The sequence below is a fragment of the Protopterus annectens genome, chromosome 3.part1, assembly GCF_019279795.1.
Source record: "Protopterus annectens isolate FY-2018-M chromosome 3.part1, PAN1.0, whole genome shotgun sequence".
NCBI classification, from domain to species: Eukaryota; Metazoa; Chordata; order Ceratodontiformes; family Protopteridae; genus Protopterus; species Protopterus annectens.
Window position 1 is genome coordinate 200,089,411 of NC_056732.1, and position 18,625 is coordinate 200,108,035.

An 18,625-nucleotide genomic window follows, 5' to 3' on the forward strand; every position below is an offset into this window, starting at 1 on the left:
CATGTTGTCGGAGTGAATGGCAATTACACCCTGAGGGAGGTAATCATGGAGGGCTTGTAGAGACAGAAACACCGCCCTCATTTCTAGAATGTTGATATGAAGGAGACTCTCGTCAGAATGCCAATTGCCTTGGACTGACCTGCCCAGGTAATGCCCCCCCCACCCCGTCTGGGAGGCGTCCGTCATGTGGCCATAGGAGGAGGTGGAACAAAGGGCCATCCCTGATCCAGGTTGGAGGGCATCAGCCACTAGCGAAGGTCCCGTTTGCAGGTTTCCGTGATCTGTATGAGGTGACTGAGAGGTAGATCCTGAAAGGACCACTGTGTCGATAGGAGCCACTGGAGAATTCTCATATGCAATCTTGCTAAGGGGACTAGGAGAACAGTGGCCGACACAGAGCCTAATAGCTGCAGGACCATCCTGGCTGGAGCTTTGGATCTGAGAAGCAAGGCTCGGACTTGAGCCTGTATAGTCTGTATCCTTTCTGTAGGAAGGTAGACCCGCATTTGGTTTGAGTCTATCTCTACTCCGATGAACCTTATGCGCTGAGATGGCAGCAACACAGACTCTGGCCAATTGAAGGTGATTCCAAGGGAAGTGCCTAGTGATATGGTGGCTTGTAGGTTCTGCAATAGTAGACGCCTGGAGGTGGCAGTTAGGAGCCAGTCGTCCAGATACGGAAACACCTGGAATCCTAGACTCCTCAGGTGAGCAGTCACGGCCGCCAAACATTTGGTGAACACCCTGGGGGCTGTGGTGAGACCAAAGGGCAGTGTGCAGAACTGAAAATGACTGTCTCCCAGGCTGAAGCGCAAATGTCTCCTGGACGCCTGATCTATCAGGATGTGATAATAGGCGTCCTTGAGATCTATGGAGCACATCCAAACACCTTTCTCCAGCAGTGGGAGAATGGATTGTAAGGTGACCATTCGGAACTTGGACTTCTTGACTGATCGATTTAGGATGCTGAGATCCAAAATGGGCCTCAAGTCCCCGGTCTTTTTTGGCACCAAAAAGAATCTTGAGTAAGTCCCTAATCCGATCTGGTCTGCGGGGACCGGTTGGATGACTCCTTTTTGAAGCAGCTTTGAGATTTCTAAGGCTGCGATTTCCCGTTGACTGGGTGGCGGGTCCGGGATTTTCTTGGACGACGGTGGAGGGTGTGAAAAGGGGATGGCGTAACCTCCAGCGATGATTCGAAGCACCCATCAGTCCTGAGTGATACCTTCCCTGGCTTTTAGGTGCCTCGAAAAACGACCCCCGACTGGCTCCGGAGCTGCACAGTCGGGCAATCCTTCAGGGATTGTGGAAGGCTGAAGAGCCACGAAAGGACTCGCGGTCTCCAGTGTTGCGGGGGCCTCTGCCGCCTCCGGGACGGCGTCTTCCAGAAAAATTTCCCCCTCCTCTGCCTCTAGAAGGGGGATCGTCCTGCTGCGAGGGATAAGACTTCTAGGATTTACGGAACCACATTTTCCCTCCTCTTTTAGCCTTGGGGTAAGGCCAAAAGGGAGTGGAAAATCGTGCCCCTACGGCAGTCAAAGTCTTACCTTCTTGCTCACAGCGGGTCAATGTGTCCTTTACCTTGGGTCCAAACAAAGAGGACCCATCAAAGGGAGCGTCAGCAAAGGAAGACTTAAAGGCTTCCGCAAAATGACACAGGCGGAGCCAGGCTTGCCTCCGTAGAGCAACACCGCATTCGCCGCTCTACTCGCTCCCTCGGCTGCATATGAAATGAGCCTCATGGACGAGTTTGATATCGATGACAGAGTAGCCAACTGAGAGCCGACCGTCTGGGCCAGCTGCTCAGGTAGGTTACCCAAGAGGGTATCTGAAAGTTCTTTGATCAGATCCCTCTGAAGTCTAGTGAAGTGCGTCAAATAGTTCAGGGACCTTAAGGTAAAGGCCGCTGAACTGAGGGTGCGCTTCGCATCGTCCATGCTCCTAGACTCCTTATTAGGAGGATGGACGGACGTCGAAGCCTCTGCTACATCTTGTTGGGTAGCAGATGCCACCAACAAGGCATCTACAGCCACACCTTTGGTCAGAAACTCCTTCTCTGGGGGTGCTGATAAGAATTTATTTGGGCGAGCCGGCACCGGTTCCACAGAGTCTGGATGATCCCACGCCCTTCGACAGATCAAACCTAGGAGCTCGTCGAAGGGCGGAGACACCCAGGAGGCGGAGGGCTGAGCCGAAGGCCTTGAGGAACATCGACTCGTCAGCGGAAGGGGGTTTGGAATGCCAGCCGCCTCGTTGTTTGAGGGCTTCCAAGATGTCTGCAAAGGAGACATCCTCCGAGGACGACTTAGGGGACCCCTCCGCATCATCAAGATCGGTGTCCGACGTGAGAGACTCATCGGGGGAGTCGACGTGCTTCCTCTTGCACAGTCTTTTCCTTGGGGGTTCCTCCGAAGAAGCTTCAGAGGGACCTCCAGGAGGGGGGGAAACCCCACTGGGGGTGACCTCAGGCCCCGGGGCTCCGCTGTCTAGCGACAGGGGGACTACAAAAGACCCAGTCTCCGTGTGTAGGGAAGGTACCGGTGAGACCGTGGAGATAGCCAAAGAAGATTTGGCCAAAGCACTCCTCATGGCCCTGAAGGCCGGACCGCCAGAGTCCTGGGAAGGTCCAACCCCCGGGGCCACAACAGTAGACGGCACCCCCGCAGCCGACGCACTGAGAGGAAGGTTAGGAACTGAAAACATCGGCCCCAAAGCGTCACCCCCGGGGCCGACCGAGAAAGTCCGTGTACTGAACTCCGACCCGAAAGCCGGAGTTGGAGTAAGGGTCGGAGCCGACCCGAAATCCTCCAACGGCTCCACCAGCACCGGCTCCAACAGTGCCGAGGCTGTTGGAGGAGGAACCAGAACTACAGGGTGGGCCATCGGCTCCGAAGCCGAATGGGCTGGAGCCGAAACTAATTTCTGGAATACAGGAGACTGAAAAAGTCTTTGGAGCACCCTGTCGATGTCCAAATCCGACATCTTGGAAGATCGGGAGGAGACCGATCGGGTCCGAGCTGACTTCTCCATTGGCTCCGAAGGACTGGGGGACCGGCTCCGAATGGACTCGACCAATATTGGTGCCGAGGGAGATTCCATAGCAATTTCCCTCGGTGCCGAAGGGGAAGTGTCTGAGCCGGCAGCCCTCATCGGCTCCAAAATCAGTGGAGCCGATGAAGGTGACCCGCCTCTCGAAGCCCCAGCCATCGGCTCTGAAACCAGAGGAGTCGAGGCTGGAGGCATCGAGGCAGACCGTTCCGCCCTCGGCTCCGAAGTCTGTGGAGCCGATGGAGAAGCCTGCCTAGATTTCTTAGTGGTCGGTTCCGACGGGCTGGTCGGAGCAGACTATTTCTTTTTCTTAGCTGGAGAGGAAGAGGAAGATAAGGCCTCTTCGAAGGAGGGTTTGATAAGCCCTTTTAAGATCAATTTATTCTTCCTCTCTTGGAGGACCCGAGAGGAAAAGGCGTGACACACGCTGCAGGACTCCTGAAGGTGTTTGGCGCCTAAGCAGTAAACGCATAAGGAGTGATCATCCGTGATGGACATTTTATAGTTGCATCTCGTGCATTTTTTAAACCCGGAGGGTCTATGCTCCTTAGACATAATTGTAAACACTTTGCCAAATTATATGTCAGAGAAAAAACACTATATATAGCCACACAACAAAAATAACTTTTTTTTTTTTTTTTTAAAAACAAGAGCGAAAGCCCAACAAACTTAAACGTATGACAAACACCAAGAAGAGGGCCAAGAACCCTCTAACTAAAACAGGTACTTGACCTCTGAAACAACAAGAAGACTCGATAAGAATGAGGGGAAGGCCCCTCTAACTTAAACGGAAAACATTTCCCTGTCCAACACAAAATTTTACCACAAAATTTCTCACAAAAACACACGTATACACAACAATAGCTGTTAAAACAGCTTTTGGATAAAGATTTAGGAAATTTCTGACAGAAAACTCTCAGAAAAAAACAGCACTTAGCTCAGCCAAGTTCGAGACCACGTCCTAGCTTGTAAGCGGCAAACGAGATCTAGGGAAGTAGCGGTGGTGCATCCTGGGATATAGAACAGCTCAGCCAATGAGAGACTTTGCTCTATAGCATAGCGTGCCGAGTCGGAGCCGAGGATCGGCTCCGAACCCATCAGTACAGAATGTAGGCGAGATAGGATCACATAACATTTACTGTTGTATTTTACTTAAAACCTACATTCCTCAACCACTCTTCTACTTTTTCATTTTTATTGTGGTCACGTGCATTTCCTTCAGGTGCTCCGGTTCCTTCCACATTCCAATGATGCCACACAGTACAAGGACCAAACGATTGACTTTAACAATTGGCTAAGCTTCTGGTGTCATTCTAAGGGAATCCAGTATCTGTCTGCCAGGGACGACATGATCGACAGACCACGTTGCTTTGCCAGAGATGGCCTGCACCTGTCGCCCTTGGGATTCTGGATACTGGCAAAGGCTCTTGCCACCCCTATAGTGCCTTTTTTAGGCAAGGTTCAAATGACAAATTCACCACCATAGCAGGTACAAGCAAGCAAAATCTGAGGGTAATGCTACTCAATGCTAGAAGTCTAAACCTCAAAATGCACTCACTCAAGGCACTCCTTAAAATGGACAACATCGACATATGTGCAGTGACAGAGATCTGGTTCAAAGCTCCAGAGAACACCCCTGCATTAACAGGCTATAATACATACCACACTTTTCGGCCACCAAACCCGGACTGAAACACTAAAGGTGGAGGCATGTCCATATTCATTAAGGATATCCACACCTCCAAGCTAGTTGGCTCAGCATAATGCACCCGAGATTATCCAAGTCAACTAACTCTGGGCAAAACTGCAATCCAGATTCTAGCTTGCTACAGACCCCCACCATGTCCCAGGATCCCCACTCCTCTTTCCTTGATGCACTGGAAAATATTAAAGTACAACCCAACACCCTAATAATGGGTGATTTCACCTACCCCACCATTAACTGGGAAAAAGTACAGTTGTGTACACTTAGCATAAATGTAGATGTTCATAGGTTCATAGGTTAGTACTAGGCTATCAGCCCTAGGGCCTATACAAGCCTAGCCATAACAATTCCCTGAATATTTCTTCCCACATTATTTACTTTACTGGACCCCTGTCTAGCAGGGCGACTGACGTGATCCCTGGGGTGAATTTCCTTTCTCCCATCCAATCGTCAAGGTTCCTCTTGAAGAGGTCCAAAGAGGCACTCTGCTTGACATGTATGGGCAATCTATTCCAGAGTCTGGGGAGTCTCTGGGTCAGGAACCTATCCCTCCAACATGTTTTGTTTATTGTGATGACAAGGTTTAGATCCCTGGAGCGTGTAGCTCTGAGGGATTGGGATTTCTTTAAGTGTAGCATGTCCAACAGCTCTGGGTTTGACATGGCCTTGTATGTTAAGCAGAGATCGCCTCTGAGTAGACGATATGCGACAGAGTATAGCTGAGTTTTTTAAGGCAGTCAGCATAGGGCATCTGCTTTAGGCCTGTGATTCTTTTAGTGAGGTATTTCTGAGGCCTTTCCAATTGTTGCAGATGTCTTGAGAGGTACATACCAAATGGGGCATTGTATTCTATAATGGGTCTAATGAGGGATGAGTACAGTGGGACAATGACCTCCTTTTTTCTGGATGAAAAGCCCTTCGTGATGAGGTGTGCCACATAGAAGGATTTCCTGACTGTTGTGGCGATGTGGTTAACGAAGGTGAGACCACTGTCCACCTGTGTCCCTAAGTCTCTTATCACACTTTCTGTGTTTAGTGTACTGCCACCTATATGGTAATTTATGGATACATGTTTTTCCCAAAGGGATAACAATACATTTCTTGGCATTGAGCTTGAGCCCATGGCTCTGGCACCAAGCATCTGTTTCTGCAAGGCCCTTTTGTAGAGTATCCACATCATTTAGGGATTCAATAATGGCTCCCAGTTTGCAGTCATCTGCAAACTTTGTTAGCCAGAGTCCCTTAGTGTTGACCTGTACTTCAGAGAAGTAGATGCCAAACAAGAGCGGCCCCAGGACTGAACCCTGAGGTACTCCACTTGTCACTTGTCTGGAGCTGGATTTGGAGTCGGCTACTTTTACAGTGTGGGTTCTATCAGTAAGCCATTTAGCAACCCATTGGGTGACATAGGGATTAATGCCCAGCTTAGTAAGTTTATCTATGATTCCAGAGTGGGGGATGGTGTCAAAGGCCTTGGCAAGGTCTAGATAGGCTGTGTGGACCACCTTACCCTTGTCCATGGCTCTGGAGACTGATTCAAAGAAGTCAATCAGGTTCAGGAGACAAGATCAGCCCTTCACAAACCCAAACTGGGTGGGGTCCAGTGTTTGAAGGTTGCCAATGTCTTTGTTTATAAGTTCCATGATAATACGCTCCATGGCCTTGCAGATAAGGCTTGTCAGACTGATGGGACGGTAGTTTCCGGGATCCAAGGTGGATCCCCTTGTGGATTGGGATAACTATAGCTCTGCGCCACTCAGTGGGCACGAAACCTGAGGTGAGGCTATGATTAAACATGACACTTAGGTGAGGTGCCAGTTCATATTGTAGTTCATGTAGTACACAGCCCGGGATGTCATCTGGTCCCATGGATGCTGTATTCTTGGCTTTAGAGAGTGCGTTTTGTACCTGTGTGGCCGTTATTACTGGAATTTGGCAATCTTCTGGTATTGAGATGGGCCATTTAGGGGTGAGAGTGGGGTGAAGTTGGCACTGAATCGATCTGCCAGGATATTGGCAATATCCTTCGGATCAGTATATTTAATGCCATTCTGTTTTAGCTCAGAGCAGATCTGAGCATTGCCATTTAGATTCTTGACATAATTATAGAATGCTTTGTGGTTGTCTTTGGAATCTTTGGCAATTTTATTTTCATAACTAGCTTTGGAGGATTTTATGAGGCATCTCAGTTTCTGACTGAGGCTAGTAAGGGAGTTTTGCATCCTGGGATTTTCCTCTTTCTGCAAAAGTTTCTTCCTTTTGTTGTAAAGTTTGTTTATGGCAGGGGACCACCAGATTGGCTGCCTTTGGATGAGAGCATTTTGGTTCTATTTGGGATGGCACGATTCATGCATGAGTGGATGTGCTCGTACAGTGCCTTAGTGTAGGATTCAGCAGTTGAACTTTCAGTTCCGTCTGCTTGGGTGTCATGAAGTTTGCCACTTCTGACTTGAGTGCCAGGAAGTTGGCTTTAGAGAAGTTTTTATGGTGGTTTCTTTACTGGGGGGTGGGGGTGGGATGTGGATGTTAAGGGTGATTAGCTTATGGTCAGACCTGACTAACGAGGGGGTGACCATAGGTATGGAGCATTGATTTCCCATGTTGGTAATGACCAGGTCTAGGATATTGGAGCCCCTGGTGGGACCTATGGATTAGTTGATCCAGGGCATTGGAATTTATGAATTCCAAGAACCGTTGCGCAAAGGTGTTGGGACATGAGTAGTTTTCCCAGTTAATGGCAGGGTAGTTAAAATCCCCCAGTATTAGGGTGTTTGGTTCTATCTTAATATTTTCCAGTATGTTTAGAAAGGTGTAGTGTATTTGGTTATGCTGTATCAGTTCCTTGATTCCAAGCACAGAATCTCTTCCATTTATCAGCATAAGATTTTCTAGTACTAGGCCTTCTGGCTTCCAAAATTACATCCATTCCAGCTTTACTGAGAGGAGTTGTTTGTATAACTACATGATCAGCCATGCTGCCAGGTTCAGTGTCTGGAGATGACTGTGCAGGATCTAACTGTTTTGCTGGGACAGTAGTTGAGGTCTTTGAGGTAAGGGCCAAGCTGGGTATTGAGACAAGTTCCTTAGGATTGGATACCAGTATTGCCAGGGCCAGTCCGGGGCAATTAATATCATCTTTGGTTTCTCTTGTCTGACTTTTAGGAGGACCTTGGGAAGAAGAGGCAGAGGAGGGAAGGTGTAAACTGATAGGTTTTTCCAACAGAAGGATAGGGCGTCCACTTTCCATGTTTGTCTGTGATAAGTCCTTGTGCAGAATCTTTTCAATAATTTTGAGGAGAGGCAAATAGATCTATGTCTGGGCTCCCCCATTTCTATGTCATCATGCTGAAGACCTGTGGATTTAGTTTCCACTCATGAGGATCCATAAGATTTCTGTTTAAATCATCTACCAGAGTATTTTGCTTTCCTGGAAGGAATTGAGCTTGAAGATGTGTTTGGTAGGTCAAAGCTGTGTCCCACAGTGCCATGGCTAATCTGCAAAGGTGGTATGAGTGTGTGCCCCCTTGCTTGTTTATATACGACATGACCGTGGTGTTGTCCGTCTTTATCAGTAGTTGTCCTGGATGAAGTAAGTCCTTGAAGGCTGTTAGGGCATTTTCAACTGCTAGCATCTCTTTCTGGTTGATATGTAGATGCATTTGTTTTAGGGTCCATATGCCTTGAATGCATCTTCCTGCCATGTGGGCCCCCCAGGCATAATCTGATGCATCTGTTGTTAAGGTTTGGTTGGCAGGGGGTAGAGTGAAGGCCCGTCCCATGTTTTGGTGACATGCCTTTGCCCACCATAGAAACTTCTGTTGTAGGCAGGGAGTGAGAGGAATCATTGTTTCCAGACTGTGAGAATGTTGACTCCATAAACTTTTTAGGTACCACTGAAGTTTCCTCATATGCAGGTTCCATATGGAATCAGTAGGATGCAGGATGCCATGAAGCCCAAAGCCTGCAGAATTTGTCTTGCAGATAACTGGGTTTTTATTGCCATCAGTTTGAATTAAGTATTCAGTTGCCTTTACTTGTCTGGCGTGAGGTAAGCCATCTGGGCAGTTGTATTCAAGCTTGCACCCAGGAATGTTATCTTTTGAGAGGGTACCAGTTGTGATTTCTTTTTGTTTACTGTGTACCCTAGGCATGTTAGAAGCCTTTTTACAAATGCCAGGTGTCGAAGAGGAATGTCCTTGTTCTCTGCTTGAATGAGACAGTCGTCCAAGTAAGGATATATTTGTATACTTCTTTGTCTGCAAAATGCAATTACTGGTGCCAGGCACTTTGTAAAGACCCTGGGCGCAGTAGATAAGCCTAAGGGCAGTGCAGGGAATTAGTAATGCATTAAGCCAACCTTGAATGTGAGGTATCTTCTGCACGATTGTCTTATTGGGATATGCAGGTATGCCTCTTTTAGGTCTAATGTCACCAGCCAAGCATTCTTGCCCAGCATGGGCACAAGCTGCTGCAAAGTCAGCATTTTGAATTTTGGAATGTCCAGGTATGTGTTCAAAATCGATAAATTCAGTATTGGCCGCCAGGCCTTGTCCTTTCTGGGTACCAAGAACAGTCTTGTGTAAAAACCTTTTCCTTTTTCCTGTTCTGGTACTGGCTGAATGGCCCCCACATCCATTAGGGACGTAACCTGTTTCTGTGCCTCAGCCCATTGATTTTTTGGCAGATTTGGCCAACCATCTGCCATTGGCAGAGTGTGGAAATGGAATCTGTATCCCAGTGATACTATGTTTAGTACCCACTTGTCCTGGGTTATTATAACTGCCAATTCTGAGCAAAATGTGCTAATTTTCCCCCTAAGGGTGCTGCCAAAAGATAAGTGCTTGGTGTAGGCAGAGGGAAGTCATTGGGACTGTTTTCTGTAGGGTTGTGCTGTATCTCCTCCTGATTTGGAGGTAGAAGCTCTCCATTGCTTTGACCTGTAAGAATCTTGCGCCTGGTATCTGGAACCCTTAGAGCGTCTGGATTTGCCCCTTTGAGCTCTGTCTGACACATGAAAGGACCAATTTTTGTAGGCCAATGTCTACTGAATCTTGGTGGCTGCACTTGTAAGAAGTCTTTAACAGTTTGCATAGACATAGCTTTGTCTTCCATTTTCTTTAAAACCTCTTCTGCCTTAATACCAAACAGAGTGTCATGCTGTAAAGGTGCATCTAGCAATTTAGCTTTAACATGATCACGCAAATTTTGTTCCTTTAGCCAGGCATGCCTCCTAATCACAGATCCAGTAACAGCGGCCCTGCAGGAGGCCTCTAAGGAGTCAAAGCCACATTGCAAAGTATGCTTTCCAACCTGTTCAGCTGCATGCAATAATTCCTGCAATTCTTTATTTTCTGCACATTCAGAAATCAACATCATTTTCTGTTTCAGCAATCCCATAACATGTTGTTGATACTTAAGCATGTGAAATTGACAGTTTAATGCCCTGATTGCCAAGGTTGCAGATGTATAAACCTTTTTTCCCCATCTGTCCAGTCCTTGAATCTCTGTCAGAGGGGGTAGGATTTTTTGCTGTTGAGGCCTTAACTCCCTTTGGACCCTGTGAAATAGTTTCAGAATCAGCAGCAGGGTTTCTAAATAAAAATTTATGCGAGTCAGGGACCCTGTAATATCTGTCAGGCTTACTGGGAGCCGGAGGTAAGGAGTCAGGGGTCAAGCTTGACTCCGAAAACACATCATCCACAATGTCTAAAATAGGGGGAATGGCTAAAGGCCTGTGCTGAGAGAGAAGAAGGAAATCCCTGAGTCTCTTTTTTGATTCTGAGAAATCTTGACTCTCCCAGTGAAAATGCTCCCTCAAAGTATGCAAGGTTTCTCCAAATGAATAATTCTCATGAGGAGATGCAGATGGTATATACTCCTCTGCATCAGAATCCTCATAGGGAGGTATAGATAATTCCTGATCAGAAGAGGAATCAGAAGAAATAGAAACCTGATCTGAAGATTCATAATCAGTGACTTGCCTAGGCCTCTTATCTGGAGGGGGATGGGTACCCCTGATCAAGGTAATAAGGTCTTCAGCCATTTTGATCATCTGTTTTTTAGGCATAGAGGCCTGTGCACGTGGCTCATGCGTTGTTTTTTTTAGTTTTAGAAGTTGCTTTTGTCTTTGGTTTTGTAGTTGTCGTCGGTTTGATATACAAATGTTGTGGTCTGAGTACACCTTCAGAATCCGATGCCTGCTCAGCGGCTCCAGACCCATCCGAGGGAGATACATCCATTGGTCCAATACCTTGAGTATCTTGCGGCATGCTGGACTCCACATGGGTGTCAGTAGAGGCCTGCAACTCGAAGGTTATGGGTATCAGGGGCTGTGAAAGCACCTCACTGAGTACCGGTGAATGGCTTAGAAGTTTCATTGTCGGTTTTGGATCTCGACTGCCTTTCTCTGTCCTTTTCTTTGCGTTTTTTATCTACTCCGGTAGTTGCATTGCTATCCGATGACATTTCTGGGTAGTTAAATCTGTTTCCAAAATATTTTGAGGCAAAATATACCAATGCTTAATAGTGCGTTGGTTAAATCTAGCACAAATCCGACAGTCAGGCACATTGTGATCAGGGTCTAGGCAAGGAATACAGTATAAATGGAAATCCTTATGAGGTATTTGCTTCTCACAAGTAATACAATTATTAACTTTTTCTGACATCGGTATGGAGCAAGAAAAAAATTTCCCCATCGGGGTACTTAGCTTTAGTGAAGACTTCGGTTCTGAAACTCAAACTCGAATATCTCAGTAGTCAGCCGACCGGCACTTGCAAAATGCTTCTGCTTCGGGCACCATGCGGCAAGAAAGACTAAAGAAAACTGCGTCGGCTGCATGTTTTATACCCCTGACGACCTGACGTCATGGAAGACGAGACAGCAACCAACGCAGGACCCAAGACTTTGGAATTCAGGCCGACTGAGGGCAACCTGCCAGCAGATTACCCAAATGTAATGACTGCAACAGTGAAACACGAAGAACATCTACTCGTGTGCCAACTCTTTTGTTTTTTTCTGGAAATCATCAATTCCAACGCCTTGGATCAACTTATCCACACCCCCACCAGGGGCAGCAATATCCTAGACCTGGTCATCACCAACATGGGCGACCGGTGTTCCACACCAGAGGTCAGCTCCTCTTTGGTCAAATCCGACCACAAGCTAATCACCCTAGACATCCAGATCCCGTTCCCACCCCCCATCAGGAAAACAACTGTAAAAAATTTCTCCAAAGCCAACTTCACGCTTCTAAAGACAGACGTGGCAAACTTCACGACACCCATGCAGATGGACAATAAAAGTACGACTGCTGAATCCAACACACATGCACTTTATAAGCTCTTAGACGAGTGCATGGATCGTGCTATCCCGAAACGAACCAAGATGCTATCCTCCAAAAAAAGGAAGCCAATCTGGTGGTCTTCTGCCATAAACAAACACTATAACAGAAGAAAGAAACTGTTGCAAAAAAAGAGTAAAATCCCATGACTGGAGGAACTCCCTGGTCAGCTTCAGTAAGAAGCTGAGATCCCTCATAAAATCCTCCAAAGCTAGTTATGAAAACAAAATCACCACTGAGTCTAATGACAAGCACAAAGCATTTTATAGCTATGTCAAGAATCTCAATGGCATCACTCAGATCTGCTGAGTTACAGCACAATGACACTAAATATACAGAACCAACTGATACTGCCAACATCCTGGCAGATAGGTTCAGTGCTAAATTTACTCCCCTCTCACCCCCTAACGGGCCCATCTTTATGCCGAAAGAATGCAAAGTTCCTGTAATCACGGCTGCACAGGTAAAAACCTCACTCTCCAAAGCCAAGAACACAGCATCCATGGGACCTGACAACATCCCAGGCTGCCTTCTACATGAACTACAGAATGAACTGGCACCCCACCTAAGTACCATGTTCAATCATAGCCTCACCTCAGGCTTTGAGCCCATTGAATGGTGCACCGCGACGGTTATCCCACTCCACAAAGGGGGGGGGGGGCACAACAGATCCTGGGAACTACCGCCCCATTAGCCTGACGAGCCTGGTTTGCAAGCCCATGGAACGTAATCATCATGAAACTCATAAACAAAGACATTGGAGATCTCCAAACTCTGGACCCCACACAGTTCAGGTTTGTAAAAGGCAGATCATGTCTCCTAAACCTAACAAACTTCTTTGAAGCAGTCACCAAAGCCTTGGATGAGGATAAGGTGGTTCACACAGCCTATCTAGATCTCGCCAAGGCGTTTGACACCATCCCCCACTCTGGAATTATAGATAAACTCACTAAACTAGGTATAAACCCCTATGTCACAAGATGGGTTGCCAACTGGCTTACTGACAGAACCCACGCTGTGAAAGTAGCAGACTCCAAATCAGACTTCAGACCATTGACAAGTGGAGTACCATAGGGTTCAGTCTTGGGTCCTCTCGTGTTTGATATCTATTTCCCTGAAGTACAGGCTAACACAGAAGGTCTTTGGCCAACTAAATTCGCAGATGACTGCAAACTAGGAGCCATAATCAAAACTACTAATGATGTGGACATCCTACAAAAGGGCCTCACTGAGACAGATGCCTGGTGAAAACGCTATGGTCTCGAGCTAAATGCCAAAAAGTGCACTGTCATCCCCTTTGGTAAAAACTCTGTACCCATGAACTACCACACAGGCGGTAGTCTACTTAACACCGAAAGTGTGATAAGAGACCTTGGGACACAGGCGGACAGTAGTCTCTCCTTTGATGATCACATCCCCACAGTGGTCAGGAAATCCTTCTACGTGCCACACCATCACAAAAGGTTTCTCATCCAGGAAAAAAAAGAGGTCATTGTTCCCCTCTACTCATCACTCATTAGACCCATTATAGAGTACAACGCCCCTTTTGGTATGTACCTCACAAGACATCTACGACTGGAAAGGCCGCAAAAGTACCTCACAAAGAGGATTACTAGCCTCAAACAGATGCCTTACACAGACCGACTCAAACACCTCCAGGTGTACTCCGTCACATATCGCCTACTCAGAGGCGATCTCTGCCTAACATACAAAGCTATGTCAAACCCAGAGCTGTTGGACATGCGTCACTTAAAATCCCAATCCCTCCGAGCTACACGCTCTAGGGACCTAAACCTTGTCACCACAATAAACAGAACATGCTGGTGGGATAGATTCCTGTCCCAGAGACTTCCCATACTCTGGAACAGACTACCTATCTATGTCAAACAGAGCTCCTCATTAGCACTCTTCAAGAAAAATCTTGATGACTGGATGGGTAATAGGAAATTCACCCCGGGGATCACTTCTGTGGTTCTGCTTGACAGGGGCACAGGAAAATAATTTTCTTGGTTGGCGAAAGCCAGGGTACCTTTTTTGGCTAGGCTTGTATAGGCCCCAGGGCCAATAGCCTAGTACCTACCTATGAACCAAAGACATATGGTAGGTGGACTGGACTTTCTCAAATTGGCACTAGGTGTGAGTGTATGCATGTGTATGCCTTCTGTGAAGGTTGGGCAATGGGCTGGCAACTCGACGCCGTAAAATCTCCACTGCCAATCGTTTTGCAGACCAATGATCTGCTGTGTAACAGGAAAAGCCAAAAGTTGAAGTAGAAGAAGTAAAATAACAACCGTAATTTTGTCCAGATAATTATAGAATTACTGTTACATTTTACTTAAAAACTAAAAAGTAAAAAATAAAAATATAAAAAAAGATTTTTTAATAAAGAATGCTTTTTATTCTGTCACTCTAAAAATGATAAATTAATGAAGAAGAGTGAAAACTCTGCAAAAGAAACACAGACAAGCTTATTTCAGAAAAGCATTTGAGGTTGGTTTTGCTGATTCTGCTGAGATAGCAGATGTGGTGGCACGAATCAGCAAAACCAACCTTGACTACTTTTCTGAAATCAGCTTGTATGTTTCTTTTGAAATGTTTTCACTCTTCTTCCTTATTTTCACTTTTTAGAGTGACTCAATGAAAAGCATTCTTTATTAAAAAATATTTTTTTAATTTATGATTCAGTTCTATGAATACAGAACCCGAGTTGCCTATGAAGATCCATACACTACAGAAAATATCACTTGTTTGTTAGAATAACTGGGCAAAATGTAAGGTGTACTGACTAATTCAGGTCAGATTAAGTGGCTATATGTGGCATGAAAGAAGGATTCGTACACTATTCTTATGAAACACCAAGTAAGAGAATGCACATATAAGGTCTGGATTTCAATTTTACTTTAACTGAAGTAATGATCACTAGAAAAAAAGTGTCTTGCAAAACAAAAACAAACCCTACCTCTGTATTACACACTGGTTTTAATGTGAGGTGTGGGGTGGGTGTGGGTGGTGAGACTTCTTCCAGCACAAAACACAATCCAATGTTGCAACAGGATCCATGAATGCAAACCTGATAAGAAGGGTAATGTCTGGAAAGTTTTATGCACTTTCAAAGACCCCCAAGGATATAGAATTGAAGCCTTGTTGGAAATCATAAATATCAGCTAAATGTACTTTATACAGAAACTGCTAAGAAAAAAAAATCTAAGAGTTAAGTCTGATGCTACAGGAACAATACAGGGATCCAGATCCTTAGACATTGAAGTCTTTCTGATAGTGGGCTTTTGTGCAAGAAGTAAACATCTAATCTAACCTGGCTGAGCAGGTAAGATCACAGAAAATAAACAGAAAATGAGAAACCATGCAGTTTGACACAGGGAGTGGTGATCTGGATGCTATTTACTGTCTTGAAGGGCTGAAGATGGAGAGGTTCCTCCAAAAGATGAGGTTTTAGCAAGGGAAACAAACTTCTTAAGACTGAAACAGGGCTAAAAGAATGACAGTGGACTTGCATTGTTTGGCTTGCTGGAGTAATCTTAAAATCAGTGGAAGTGAAGGAAAAATGTAAAAATCCCCAGGGACACTTCTGGACAAGATCTTCAATGTGATATCTCCCTGGTGGGGGACGTGGAAGAAGCTGCCATACTTGGTTTGGCCTTGGTTGGGGAACAGAAAAGGTCAAAGCAAGGCTTTGGCGGGAACAGAACAAGATTTGTACTACCAATGTACTAAGGGACTACTCAAGCTGCATCAGAAAAAGTACAGTTTTGTACCTACCATAAATGTAGATGTTCGAGTGCGCATACAGCTGCAGTCATCACACTTGGGTTTATCTGCCGTCAGGCGGGTCCTCGGTCGGCCGAATTCCAAAGTGTAGGTCCGGCGTCGGTTGTCGTCGCTTCTTCCCTGACGTCAGTGAGGCAGGGGTATAAAAGAGGCAGCCGACGCCATTTTCTTCAGTTTTTCTTGCCCCAGATGTCAGGTGCCCCCAGAAAGGAAGGCAATACATGATGTTATGCAAACATACATAAGTAGATAAATCAAAACAGTAGTTGCAAGCAAATACACCATATAGGAATACCCCAAATAGGTTGTATGTTAAAGGTGTTTGTCATAAGCTCGGTCCTAAGAGGGGATGGAGGGAGGGTAACCTGGACTGCAGCTGTATGCGCACTCGAACATCTACATTTATGGTAGGTACAAAACTGTACTATGTTCTTTGTGCATACAGCTGCAGTCATCACACTTGGGTAGAATCCCAAAGCTAAGTAAGGGTGGCTGGTACTAAGCGGAGTTAGGAGGGGCTAGAATGCCCTGCAGGACTGCTGTGGCAAAGCCCGCTCTAGATTTTGAGTATAGTGGAAGGTGGTAGTGTTTGGTGAAAGTGTGCACTGAACTCCAAGTAGCTGCTTCCAGAATGTCCTTGGCAGGGACCCCCCCCCCCCCCCTGAGGAAAGCTGCTGAGGTAGCTGTAGCCCTGGTGGAGTGGGATCTGATGTATACAGGCACTGATTTTCCATGAAATGAATAACAAAAGCGTATGCAGTGGGCTATCCATTTTGAAATAGTCTGTTTGGAAATAGCCTTTCCTTGAGCACCTGTAGCATAGGACACAAAGAGCTGCTCAGATTTCCTGAATGACTTTGTTCTGTCCAAGTAATAACGAAGTTGCCTGTGAATGTCCAAGGAGTGGAGTAGCCTCTCCCCTTTGTTCTGGGGATTTGGATAAAAGGTAGGTAAATGAATAGTCTGATTCAAAGCCACACTGGATACTACCTTTGGCATGAAGGTAGGGTTGGTTCGTAAGGAAACCCTGTCCTGATGGAAAATGATGAATGGTTGCACAGCCATGAGGGCATGTAGATGAGACAAATGCAGAAAAGAAAGGCAAATGTAATTATTAAATGATGCTTTTTTGTATGGGAAGTGTTTAGTGATAGATTACAGGGAAGGAAAATCACATTTTGGAAAGAAAAGCTTGACTTTTGGGTGGAGTTCTCCTTTAATACTTTTTTGTATAATGACAATGACATCTTTTAAGGGAAACACATACATACATAACGAATAATAAAAAGAACATGAATCAAGTCATGCAGCTCCCTGCAAACCGTTTTTCTAGATGTCTTTTTGTTTGGTTCTTAGACAGCAGACATAGCAGGAAACTGCAGAGTAAAACTAAAGATGAAAGACACTCAGCAATACAGAAACTGACAAAAACAGACAGGACAACATTGGACTAAAGGTACAAAGCAGTAAGGAACAGCACTGCTGTTACTGGCAATGGATCCCCCAGCTGAAGACCAGGCAGTTTATTACAATGCGATCTATGTGACTGACACTCAGTCTAAAGTAATGTAAAGTGATTTAAGCGTAATTTCTGAAATGTGCAAATAAATTCAAGGTAAATAAAGCATCAACTAAATATAAAAAGTTTCAAGATGCAGCTATTACCCACCTTATTGGAATCATTATTGATCATTTTCACATCTATTAAAGATTTAATTGTTTTTGTCAGTTCTTTTTCGTTCATTTGTGTGCTGACTTGGAGGTCTCTGTAACTGACTGTTTCACTTGCATTAAAGGCAAGCAGAACTGCCATTTGATAAGTAGTAACCATTGCAACATAGGGTTTGGACAAATAATTCATTTTCACTTCACCTAAAGAAAACAAGAAATTTATAATTAGACATGCATTAAAATACAGTAAAAATCAAAAATTATGAAACTCAAACACTGCAACTTATTTGACCATGACCATAGTACAAATGCACCTCATTTTATTCCAATGCTTGTAAAACTTTGACAGGTACAGACATTAGCCAAAATTGGGGATAACTTTTACTGAAGTCCAAACTGCAAAACTGGTCAGAATGGGCAAACATGGGCTGTAGTTTAAACAAAACTGCATTTAAGAGTTAAAACTATACAAAAAACATGGTAATACTAACAGTGCTGCCTGCCAAGTTCAGCAAGTACTACCTCCAGCAGCACTTCAATTTATCTACCACACTTTCAAATACTCAGTCCTTCTCAAAGCAACATTCAAAAATGTTTCATCATCTTTTTGCACCTAACCTAATAGGCAGGTGGAAAGTCTAGTAAAAAGCCTTGGACATGACCATAATGCTATCTCCTTCATCAGCTGGTTAAATTACCCAATCTGAATGATAAAATAGTGCTTTTAAAACATTTCATTTGTCTTTTGAATGATTACACTGTACATATTTAAAAATTTGTTGATGTTTTTGTAATACTTCATGCTTGATTATGTTGTAATTGACTGAAAAAGCTGTGTTCAAATATAGTGTAATGAACAATTTATTACTTTAGGTAAATACATTCAACTAGTGTATCTACAGGTAGGGCAAAATCTGTGGAGGTATAAAATTTAATCGTAAAAAACGAAGTTATGTACTCACCATAACGTTCCATCTGAGTAGGTAAACTTCATTTGTCGGCAACCTGTGGGTTACGGAACCGACACGGATCGGAGCCGGCAGCATGCCAAGCAAAAAGATCCAAGCTCCAAGCT

At 45.2% G+C, this 18,625-nt stretch overlaps 1 protein-coding gene across 4 annotated transcripts in view; it reads right to left on the reverse strand.

Moving 5' to 3' along the window:
- CUL2 (cullin 2) overlaps positions 1 to 18,625 on the reverse strand; it is a 2,069,186-nt gene that overhangs the window by 165,805 nt on the left and 1,884,756 nt on the right. For all 4 annotated transcript variants that reach the window (XM_044066711.1, XM_044066712.1, XM_044066710.1 and 1 more), the window contains one exon: positions 17,549 to 17,751. In XM_044066711.1, the coding sequence (XP_043922646.1) occupies positions 17,549 to 17,751 (203 nt within the window). The remainder of the gene's footprint in view (positions 1 to 17,548; positions 17,752 to 18,625) is intronic.